The sequence below is a fragment of the Hylobates moloch genome, unplaced genomic scaffold (genome assembly GCF_009828535.3).
Source record: "Hylobates moloch isolate HMO894 unplaced genomic scaffold, HMol_V3 SCAFFOLD_3, whole genome shotgun sequence".
Taxonomy (NCBI): Eukaryota; Metazoa; Chordata; class Mammalia; order Primates; family Hylobatidae; genus Hylobates; species Hylobates moloch.
Genome location: NW_026652278.1, coordinates 172,520,464 through 172,532,647, shown reverse-complemented (window position 1 = coordinate 172,532,647; position 12,184 = coordinate 172,520,464). Strand labels below are relative to the sequence as shown.

The following is a 12,184-nucleotide window of genomic DNA, read 5'->3' as shown; positions in this document are numbered from 1 at the left end:
TGTCTGTGATTGGTGTACAAGAATGCTTATGATTTTTGTACATTGATTTTGTATCCTGAGACTTTGCTGAATATCTTTTGATGACGCTTTGCAGTTTCCTAGACTAAATGTCTTAATCATTTTACTTCTATCCTGGAATTTACAAATTTTTATTATTAAGACACCATATGTAAAAGCTATAATTTCTGATTCTACTTTAATATAACACTGGGGCTTTATTTATTTGTTTTCTGAGAAATCCCCACAACAAGTGCCCATTCTTTCTTTATTGGCTTAAACTTCTTCCTTTGACATCATTCGATTGTTTGTTATCCTTTCTTGACAACAGAGAATTAAAAACCCCATTCTATATCCTTGTTTCTGCTCTGTGCCAAGGCTGTTAATCTCTCACTTTCCTATTCGCTAAACTTCTCCCCAAATGGTAAAATCACATTATGTTTTGCCCTGAAATCCACACACCCATCCACAGTGCATGCGATGACGTTTCAGGGCTGGCTTACACTTCACGTCTGTGGCATGGCAAGACTCTCGACCCAAAAGCAGTCTCTCTGGGTCTGAGTTTGGCTGGCAGATGAGACTGGTTTCTGGTTTAGCCATGATTAGGAAAACAGCTGAGTCAGGATATGGTGATGCTGGGTGACGGCCACTAGAGTCCTGTCCCCCACTCCTTTCTGCCTATAGCCGCCATCCCAGAAACATGGAAGATTTGGTTTCCTTGGTCAAAATGCCCTTCCCCAAAACACACCAACTTTCTACCATCAGTTTAAGTCTTGCAGACTCTAAGGTGGCTGCACTAACAGGAAGACTTAATTGAGTTCATCTTTTTCTTAGGATTTCTTAGAGAGGTGTCACTGAAAAAGATAAAGACAGAAACAGATTTTATTTATTTATTTATTTATTTATTTATTTATTTTGAGATGGAATCGCTCTGTCGCCCAGGCTAGAGTGTAATGGCGGGATCTCGGCTCACTGCAACCTCCACCTTCCAGTTTCAAGCGATTCTCCTGCCTCAGCCTCCCGAGTAGCTGGCACTACAGGTGCCTGCCACCATGCCTGACTAATTTTTTTTTTTTTGAGACTGAGTCTCACTCTGTCGCCCAGGCTGGAGTGCAGTGGCACGATCTCTGCTCGTTGCAAGCTCCGCCTCCCGGGTTCACGCCATTCTCCTGTCTCAGCCTCCTGAGTAGCTGGGACAACAGGCGCCCGCCATCACGCCCGGCTAATTTTTTGTATTTTTAGTAGAGATGGGGTTTCACCGTATTGGCCAGGCTGGTCTCGATCTCCTGACCTTGTGATCCGCCCGCCTCGGCCTCCCAAAGTGCTGGGATTACAGGCGTGAGCCACCGTGCCTGGCCCTGACTAATTTTTCTATTTTTAGTAGAGACGGGGTTTCACTGCATTGGCCAGGCTGGTCTCGATCTCCTGACCTTGTGATCCGCCCGCCTCAGCCTCCCCAAGTGCTGGGGTTACACACAGTCATCCAGCGGGACTGCTGACCCTGCCATAGCAAAGCAAGGGCCCCCAGTTTGCCTCTGCCACTGCACTCTTTAATAAACCAGCTGGATTTCCAACTGCTGTCAGTCCTTTCTCCAGCCTCCTGTCCTGAAAGGAGAGAAATCTGAAAGTATTCTTATTCCCATAGGATAAAACAGAAAGAAGAAAACACAGGCTGCCTCCACTGGTCCAGCCTGAGCCCGTCCCACCAGCCAAGCTCTTTGCTTCAAGGATAGGAAATGGGCCTTCCTCATGGAAGTCCTGCCTGAGACCTGGTCCCTGTCCCCTGGAAAGCCTTTGCCCTGCATCTTCCCGTCAGGGGATGAAGATCAGACTCTTCCCAGAGCACAGGAGCCCTGCCCAGGTTGGCTCCACTGGGGTTCTCAGCTGGTCACCCTGCCACTCCCTCCCCCAGGGGCCTGGGGCAGGTTGGGCTGTCACAATGTCATGGTGGGCTAAGGACACTGAGGAGGCAGGGTCGGTGATGCTAAATTATGGGAGAGTCAGGCACAACACAGCAAAATGCCAAGTGGAGAAGGGCTGTGGGCAGCTTGCAGCAGACTCAGGCACACTCTTCCGTCCCCGACCGTGAAGGCCGTGTGCCTCGGCGGTCATGCACCTAGTGAACCAGCAGGTATGTGCTGAGGGCCGACTACATGTGATGGCCAGTGAAAAGTTCTAATTCCACAGTGGGGAGTCACTGGGAGTCCTTGCCCTGCTCCCACCCTCCCTGCTAGTGAAGGCACTAGACACTAAATAAACACACATGCCACACAAATAAATCCCCATGGTAAGAGCTGTCATGGACACAGAGAGTGCCATGAAAGAGGGTACTGGGGTGGGGGCAACAGGAGCCCGATATAGATGAGGGGCTGGGGGCCCCTCTCTGAGAAGGGAGCTTGAGGCTGAAACCCAGAGGAGGAGTGCTCCGTGGTCAGGCGGGAAGAGGAGGTGCTCTCCAGGCTGAGGGAACGGGCTGCTTGAAGAACCTGAGCCAGGACAGACCTCTGAGAGGGAGAGGAATGGAAAGAATGGGGCAGGTGGCCAAGTGTGGGGAGCCAGGAGAGGGGACGTGGAAACAAGATGGGACTGCTTAGGTAAGCAAGGGACCATTGGGCCAGGACTTGGTATTTTTTATCTTAAGACTTGGTATTTTTGTGGCCGGGCATGGTGGCTCATGCCTGTAATATCAGCACTTTGGGAGGCCGAGGCAGGTGGATCACCTGAGGTCAGGAGTTCGAGACCAGCCTGGCCAACATGGTGAAACCCCGTCTCTACTAAAAATACAAAAATTAACCGGGCGTAGTGGTACATACCTATATTCCCAGCTACTTGGGAGGCTGAGGCAGGAGAATCACTTGAACCTGGGAGGTGGCAGTTTCAGTGAACCAAGTTTGCACCACTGCGCTCCAGCCTGGGTGACAGAGCGAGATTCCATCTCAAGATAAAAAAAAAAAAAACTTGGTATTTTAAATCTTAAATTCAATGGGAAACCACAGGGAAGGATCGTGATCCATCATCTTCAGGGTAATGTAATTCATAGCTCATGGGAAGAACAGGGTTAAAGAACGGAGGTCATGAGCAGTTCCATGAAAATCCTTACACTGACCCAGTAAACAGACCGTCAATGTGATTTCATACACCTTTAATTAGTAATACTGGTTGCTGTGAACAACTATCTTAATTTTTCTTGCCTGGGTCATTGTAGACTTTGGAAAGAGCTCCCTATGGCCCTCCCGAAAGTTTCCATGACATACACATCAAGTTATTTTATATTTTGCAGATAATAAAAATATGGGGATTTTTTTAAAAAATGTGGTCAGTAACAGCCATAACAACAGTGGCTATCTGGAATTAAGTACCTCTTCAATTCACTCTCTCTGCATTGTGGATACTGTGATCCCAATTTTACTGAGTGAATGGCGGCTCAGCATTGTAGGTGCCTTGCCTATGGTTACAAATCTCTGAGCAACAACCCAGGACTTGAATTCAAGTCTAGCCATGAAGCACACAGTCCCGTCCAGTTCTTCTAAGATGTTCCAGACATTTCAACAGAATGTTCAATGTGTGTCTAACCTCGTGTTTCCCAGTCACAGACTTACCCTTCTGGCTTCTGTGGGGTCTAGAGCTACATCTTGGCTCCTTCACACATGCAGAAACAGAAGTTCTACCATCATCCTTTTAAATTTTCTTGCTCGTGTCATACTGCAAAAACCTCTACAGTTGCTCCAAAGCCCAATTTACCTCCTTTTCTTCTTCCTTACCCCAACCCCTTTCTTTCTTTCTTATCACCAACATGGGTGATTTGCATATACCAGAACCCAAATTTTTCTGGTTGTGAAAACAATTCTTCTAGTGCAAGACTTAAGTGTTGGGAATTTGGTGGTCAGGGAGGGGTAACCGTGCTCGCCCAAGTAACTTCAATCAGCCTAATAATCAGTAGAATCCCTGGAATGCCCTCTCTGTGCCAATCCCTCCCTGTCCTTCAAAGCCCAACTCAAACACCATCTCTTCCAGGAAGCACTCAAGAGTTGCTAGTGTTCTCCAGCTTGGAGTTTCCGTAAGACCTGATGCTACATTTGTTTGTCTGGTTTAGACTCTGCCCTCTTGGAGTGGAGGCTCCCTGAGGGCAGGTCTTTGGCATCTTGACCTTTGTTTCCCATCATAGAACTTGTACACAGTAGAGTCTCAGTAGATGTTAGTGGGTGGTACGAATTATTAAATATTGAGACAGTTGATTCCTGACTACTTATTGACAGATTGTTCACTTGGTTGGTGTGTAAACCAGTCACCAAGTAAACAGAGAAGAAAGCGAAGTTAGGCTTTCACCCTTAGCTAATTATTAGTAGCCCCAGAAGAGATTTCAACAGGGAAGAGGTGTTGAAAGCACGAATTCTTCTCAACTCAGTTGACCCAGAGCTACAGTCCAAGGGCGGGACACAGCAGCTCTCCCCAGCCCTGAAGGGCTAATTCCTGCAGCCTCTCCTGGATAACGTCCATTGTGTGCCACCATGCTGGTGAAGGTAGGATGGGGAAAGATTTCCCCAGAGCTTGGTGAAAGATCGTAGAACATTGTCTGGACCCCTGCCTGACTTGAGAGAAATGCAGCAAATTCAGGCCCAAGTTTCTAAAGGAGGCCAGTATTTTTCTCCAGAGGAAAGACTTATTTTGAAAACTGGAAAAGGATATGAAATGCCAGACTCAATTCTAAAGCCTGTGGTTGAATGGCTGTGAGGCCTGGACCCAAAATATCTGGGGAAATCAAGACAATCTGGAAAACGTGGCTTCGGAGCTGCAGTGGCAGCTAGTGTGGTATTGTCCAGGCCTGCCCGCGCTTCAGGAAGTCAGATGTGGGGCGCGAAGCTGCATGCGTTCTGGCGGTGACCAGGACCATCTGTGTGAGCTGCGTGGGAGCACAGGCATACCCTTCTCAGCCTGGGCGCGCTGCAATCAACGTGATTCAAAAAAAAAAAAAAAAAAAGAAAAGAAAAGAAGAAAGAAACCCCGTCCACTGAGTGCTTTTCTCCAGCGCTTCGCTCCACTCCGAGAATGTCTGCGTCTCCGGATCCCTGCTGACTTTGCTGCCTGCATTTTCCATTTCGAGGATCAAGCAGTGGGTGGCCAGGGGCTCGCTGGGGTCAGGCCAGCGGGCCGAGGCCTAAGCAATTACATTCTGTTTCAGAAAGACAGAGAAAGGGAAATGGTTAGAGGAACATCTCTTTGGAGCGGCATGTGGCAAACACGTCTCCAAGGCTCATAACCACCACTCCCACGGGCTCCAAAGAGTCCTGCTGGCTGGAAGCCACTTTGCAGGACAATTTAAAATAGCAATGCCACAAAATATGAGAAAGCGTGGTTTATAATAGAAACCATATCTCGACCTTCACACTAACAGCAAAACCATCCAAGCCAGCCAAACTGTCATCATTTCACCAGTTTTCACTGAAGGCACCCATGACTTGAACATTACTGGTGCCTTTTCTTAGACGGGGAGGATGTCAGAAGTGTATTGTATTCTCAGGGAGGTGGGAGGCCTCTGTTATAACCATGTCCTAGAAGAAAAATGTAGATTTTTATTAGGCCTCTAACCTTAGATAGGTTTCACCTTTTATTTTAATCTGACCAGATTTCAATGGTGTTTCCCAGTTCCCTGGAGACCTGTTGTGATGCCTCAAGGGAGAAAGGGAAGAACTTGGGTCCCTGACCCCACACCTCATGAGAATTATACTTTCAGTAGTTGAAAGGAGACACAATAGTCAAAATGTGTAACAACCAGCACCCCATGGGCGCTGGCTTTTGAGAATGAAGCACTTGTTGGAGCAGCTGGAGGGCCCCCCTGGCTCCTGCCTGTTGGAAAGCAGCCCTGTAGCAGCTGATCCTGTGCCTAACTCTGCAGTCCCTTGAAGCCCTTTGAACTTTGTAAGAGGGAGGCCCGTGTTGCTATGCCCAGCGCCACACAAAGGGACATGAGGCACAGTCCCTGATCAGAAAAGGACAATCATCCTTTTACACGGCCCACGGCAGATGCCAGGTGAGCAGCTTCCAGGGGTTCTCATGCCTGACTGCACATCCCGACCACCTGGGGGACATTAAGAAGAGATTCCTCAACTCCTCCTGACCTGCTGAATGCAAATATCCAGGAGCCAGGTCCAGGCCAAGCTCAGGGTGGTCCTTGAGCAGCCAGCATGGGATGCACCGGTGTGGATGGTGAGCACCCTGGTTTCCAGCAGGGAGCGACGCCGTGGCCTTTGTGGGAAGAAGGCCAGAGGGGCAGCACCAGGCAGAGCAGGAGGGACCAGGCAAGGCCCTACAACGGCGCCTCTGCTCGGGGAGGGATGCCAGAGAAGACAGATTTCAACCCTCCAGGCACCTGGGGAGGAGACATTTAGGGATGCAGGACACAGCTGCAGGCCGGATGTTGGGCAGCTGTTGGCCACCAGCCTCCTCCGTTTTTCTCCCGGGGCAACCATTCTCCTATATATGGTGGAGAGAAATAGGAAGTAATGGGTGAGAAATATATATGCTCATGTATTCCAAAAATGCATCATGAAAAGACAAGTAAATTCCCCCAGAGTTTGCCAAAGCCATACCTTGCCCATGTGAAACAGCAAATAATGAACATGGACCACTCAGTGCTCCCCACCTCCGCCTGTCCTTCCACCCCTCGCTCTGCCTGCAACTTCATTCCCAGCGCAGCCTCGCATTTCTGATTGTGCTCCCCAGACAGCACAGCTCAGCTCAGCACACAAAGGAATCCTACAGTGCTGGATGCAAACGGATGGGCCCTGGCAAGTGTAGAACAAACTGTATTTACTGGGTTTCTGATTTGGAGGTAAAGCGCGAATGTTGCATTTTCTTTTCATTTTAATGCGAAGGATGATTGAGACAAAGGTCTGGTCTAGAAATTATAACTCTTATCTCATAATTATTCTTTGGCTTCCCAAAGCAATGCAAGCATATAACAGGCATTAGCATGGGGAGCTGGCGATGGAGTGCAGGCGCCCAGATAGAATGCAGGCACCGGCAGGAAAGCGCGCAAGCCTGAAGGCACCCGCGCAGCCGCTTCTCACCGCGCGTTCTGGTGTGGGGCGACTCGTTTCTGGTTCCTTCCTGTTAGAAATGATTAACTGGTTGAGGGGCTCATCGAGGAGGGTCCTGGCATTGCTGTCTACCCCTGTCTAGAGGAGGGTCCTGGCATTGCTGTCTACCCCTGTCTAGAGGAGGGTCCTGGCATTGCTGTCTACCCCTGTCTAGAGGGGGGTCCTGGAAGGCACTGGGAAGTGCTGAACACATCACCCTGGGTGAAGATGTTATCTCAATTCCTAATATAGTGCTGACTGTACAGTGGCCAACTTGTCCTGGTTTGCCTGGGACTGTCCTGGTTTTCAAACTGAAAGTCTTGCATCCCTGAAACCCTCTCAGCTGCAAACCAGGAGAGTTGGTCACCCTGTTTGGTTGGCACAACCCCACTAGCAAAACAACCCAGTTCCTCTCACCTCCTGGCTCTTCCAGCCGTCTCTCTCTGATGGCAGCTTTCTTTCAACCTTTCCCACCCAGCTCTTTCAAGGGCTCCCCCGCTCTTGGAGTTCCCAGGATTCTGTCACTGCAGAACCCTTGGAGCGACCCCACCCTCTTTATTTGGACTCCCTGTGTGGACTCCTCATCCTGATTGCTCCTCTCCATCTCCCTATCCCACTGCTACACACACACACACACACACACACAAGCACAAACATTAACACACACATGCAACACAGACACATAAACACACACTCACATATACACATGCACACACATACATGCGTACACTCATGCACTCACACACTCATACACAGGCACATACACACTCATGCACACACACATTCACACACGCATGCACACACATGTTTACATGCATGTAGGACGCATGCACACAGCTGCGTCTCCACTGACTGACTCTCCCCTCAGCCTCCTGCTGTGTACCCTCTGCTGAAGGACTCCCTGGGGCCTGAGCCTCCCTCCCTCCTTCAGGCTCGGGCACCCACTCCTGGTACCGACTTACTCTGGAGTCAATGCCCAGCAGCTGCAGCCCCTTCCTCCCTCACTAAAGCTGAGCTCTGTTAGGGAAGGAGACGCCCTCCGCCTCTGTGCCCCCCACCCCAGAAGCCTAGCCGAGTTCCTGGCCCGAATCCAGAGCTCAGTGCCTGTCTGTAGAACTGAATAAACCGGCCCTGAAATCATGGGCTTCTCCCACATGCTGGCAGGGACGTTCCACCGTCGCCTGGGACTCCTCTCACCTGGGGCACCCCACTCCTTCTCTGCCTGCATGGAGTGGATTCCCTCCCCACCAGTTGAGGAGTGGGGAGCCACCCCTCCAGCACACACACTGCAGGAGAACCGGGCGCTTCCTGCCACCCACCCTGGGAGTTGGCTGCCCACCTACAGTGGGATCCCACTTAGAGGCCCTACTCCCCCTGAACACACACACACAAGCCCACCCTCTACCCTTGTTTCTCACCTTCGGCCAGGTCTGGAGGGCTGGGGCGCCTCCCTGGATGTCACTAGGTGGCGCTGTGTGGCAGTCCCTGGGCCCCGCAGTGGCTGGATGGGGTCAGCAGGCCAACCGGGAGCTTGCAGATCCACAGACGGAGATTCCCGCTGTGGAGGTGGAGAGGTGTGTGGCAGGCCCTTCTTCATGGGCCTGGCCTCAGCTGTATGCCCTTGAAAAGATAATGTGGGGTACAAAGCAAAGGTGCTAAAAGCCACTGGCAGAGCAAAAGGAAGAAAATCATCGCTGCAGCATTGTGAAATGAAGGCTGAGTCCATCACTTACACTACACGGTTACCTGTGCACCTGACCTGCCAGGGGGCTGTGATTCTTTCATCAGGAAGAGCAATTGTTTTTCTGGGGCAACTTGTTATTTTAATAAAAACGAGTGGATTTACCTATGACTAGAAAGATCCAAAATCACTTTCAGGGCTGGGGTTTTCACTGCTGTGTGTGTTTATTTGTGGAATCTAGGCTGTAAGTTTTAAATCAGGCCATCAGTCTTCATCTCTCTTGCTTCTGTTCTTTGTCATGGGGCACACACAGACTATGAGGTTCATAATTGGTGAGGTTGTTAATAGCAAAAGTGTTCTACTTCGTGCTTCAGTGCTCACCGCCTTGTAGACTGTGAGAGGGAGAAGCGACACATTAAATTAGCTGACGAGACTAAATTGGGATGTGTTGTGATCATCACCACGGACAGATAAGGAAGAAGAAGAAAGTTAGAGATGCAATAAGTGAAAGAAACCTTCCCATGGAAAAACACAAACCACAGCTGGAGAAGGAGGGACGAGGGATGCGGGAAACTCAGGAAACAGAGAAACTTGGAAAGCTGCAACGCGAGGGGGCGATTTATGGGGTGAGAGCAGATGGCTGTGCAATGTGATATGACAGCTAAATAAGCACAAGCAGGCTCAGCCCTCACGACCCACACCGCCCGGCTGCATACTGCCCGGGCGCCTGGCCCCATGGCCAGGGGCATCTGCGGACCAGACCGTTGCCACCTATTGAGCACCTATTGTGTGTGAGGGACTTAGCACACAGTCATGCCATCCCCCACAGACCCTGCAAGGTGGCCAGGACCAGTAGGGAGACTGCAGCTCAGAGAAGTGAAACAGCCAAGATCCCAGAGCTAGAAAGTAGCAGCTGGGATTTAACCCACCTAACTGCACCAACCCAGTTCCAAAATCCTGTTAGTGCATTGTGTCTGGCCACACTCCGTGAGTGACGATGTGAAGTGCAAGGTGACACTTCACTGGCCGCTGCCAGTAGGAGCACTGCAGTGACCTCTGGCAGTGTGGAGCGGAAGGGGCCCAGGCACCGGGAGACAGATTACCTGGGTTCCAATCCCAGCCCTGCCTTGCACTAGCTGTGTGACTCTGTTACTTACTTAACCTCTCTGAGCCTTAGTCCCTTCAACTACAAAATGGGACACATGGTATCATCCCCACTGGGATGTTGTGATGGTTAAGTGGACGTTGGTGTCAGCTTATGGCGAACTGCTTGGCTCACTAAACACATGATACTAGTCTTGTGAGCCAACCTGTAAATTGCTGGTAGCTTAGCGGTCTTGATTCTACTCATTCATCACGACCAGCCTATTCTACCTCCTGCATTTGAAATAGTAAATATTTGTAATATTGAAACCTGCCTAGCAAGGATGGGCCGTTCGTCCTTGGTGAGGTCTTAGAAGAATGAGTGGCTTCTGTGGTGCATGGCTAGGCTTGTGCTCAGCTGGCTGCAGCCTCTGCAGGACTTGCAAAGCCTTCTCTCAGCCGTCTATTTCATAGCAAGTGAGCAGCTGTAGTCTAAGAAAATTGGGTTCCAAAGAAAAGCAGGGTGATGGGAAATGATGGTTCTGGAACCCATCCCAAAGGAAGAGTGGTTGAGGGAAATTAAGGTCTGCGAAGCCTGGACAAGGGGAGCAAAGGTGCCGTCTTCCAATGTGTGCATTAATGGAGGAGGGGAGGCTGGCTTGGAGGGACCAAGGCCCAAGGGCAGGGCTAGGAGGAAGAAGGGCAGGGTGGGCTGCATGGGAAAGGGCGTTGGGATGTGCTGAGGAGACCCCTCTGGGCTCCAGCTGCTTTGCTAGGAAATGTGATTAGATAGATACTGGTTCCCTAAGATTCTCCATCAACTGGATATCCCGCCATTCGGTTCAATGCTGACAACAATACCTGGAGTTAGAGTGGGCCTCACAGGTCAAGGGGCTCCATCCCACAAGACAGCCCCCACTCGGAGGCCAGCCACAAGTTCCAGGTCCCCAGGCTGCCAGCACCTGTATTTGATTTGGCTACATTCGAGGGGTCACATGACCCTACTTCAGGTTTGTTCACTCACTAGGACAAACCACTGAACTCAGGAAAGCACACTGTATTTAAGATGACTGTTTTATTGTAATGGATGGCCCTTAGAGAGGCACCACATAGAGAGGCCCGTGGGAAAGAAAGCATGGGAGGTGAGGCATGCAGAGCTTCCACTCCCGAGGGGCTCCGGAACCGCACGCCTCGTGGGCTTCACGTGGGGCTTCATGGCGCAGACGTGAGTGAGGAAATCATGGGTCAGGTGATTGGACTCAGTCTCCAACTCCTCTTCCCTCCCCTGGTCTGGTTCCTCTGGTGGCCAGCCCCCACCCTGAAGCTGTCTAGCCCCCAGCCCCAGGACCCCTCTCAGTAGCATTAACTCAGGTGTGGGAGAAAGTAGCTCCTTATGAATGAAAAGCGAAAGATATTCTTATCACTCAGGAAATTGTACCCCTGGTTTTAGGAGCTCTAGGTTAGAAACCTGGGACAAAGACCAAATACATTTTTTATGACACCACAGATACAGTTTCACATCCCTTCTGCCACTAACTTACTATATTTAGTGGCTCTAAAACTGATTATGGGAGACAATTCAGCCCCATATAGGGAAACACCTTGTTAACCAGAGTGCTTAGCAATTGAATAGGCAGCTGCCCGAGGTCTGAGCGGCCTGGAGCAGGAAGTGCCCCAGCGGAGGTTGGGTGGCCCAGTCGGAGTGCAGAGGAGGAAAAAGCGCCCCCGCGTGGAGTGGCGGCTTGGAGCAGATGCCCACTCAGCGCCACGGTGAGGACGCAGTGTCATGTGTCTGCCTTGCTTGGTTTCAGAATCGACAGATGCTTCCGTTTTGGATGAATAGCACCGGCAGGCGGGAAGGTTGGCAGCGTGGATGGCACGGCTACGACAACGAGCTCATGGACATGCGGGGCATCTTCCTGGCCTTCGGACCTGGTAGGCGAGGAAATGACCAGATGCTCTCAGACCCTATTCCCAAGGAAGTGTCTGTAAGGGGGGCTACGGGTGCCAAGAGAGGCTGCAGGGATTTCCTTACAGACCCTCTTTATGAGCCAAGCTGAGCAAACCCAGCCGGTCATGAAACATCTTTTGCTGGCCTCCTTTCAAATGCTTCTTGGGTTTGGCAAATGTAGCCAAATAGTTCGCCTTGTAAATTTTAAATCCTGAGTGCAGTGAAGAAAATGTATTCCACATGTTTGTGATTCATTTTTTACCTAATTCATCAAAATGTTATTTCATAGCTATCTGCTGTCCAGGAAAGCTTATCGGACACCAGGTTGCTGACAGCTGTGAGTCTCACTGTTGATGCGATCACTTCTCGGGGTCTGGCTCTTCCATGGTCCTTTCC

At 50.5% G+C, this 12,184-nt stretch overlaps 1 protein-coding gene across 1 annotated transcript in view; it reads left to right on the top strand.

Moving 5' to 3' along the window:
• The window catches only part of ENPP6 (ectonucleotide pyrophosphatase/phosphodiesterase 6), a 60,145-nt gene extending 48,164 nt beyond the window's left edge, over positions 1-11,981 (top strand). The window contains exon 7 of the mRNA XM_032148990.2: positions 11,649-11,981. Coding sequence (XP_032004881.2) covers positions 11,649-11,897 — 249 coding nt within the window. The 3' untranslated portion in view covers positions 11,898-11,981. The remainder of the gene's footprint in view (positions 1-11,648) is intronic.
• Positions 11,982-12,184: the final 203 nt, after the last annotated feature.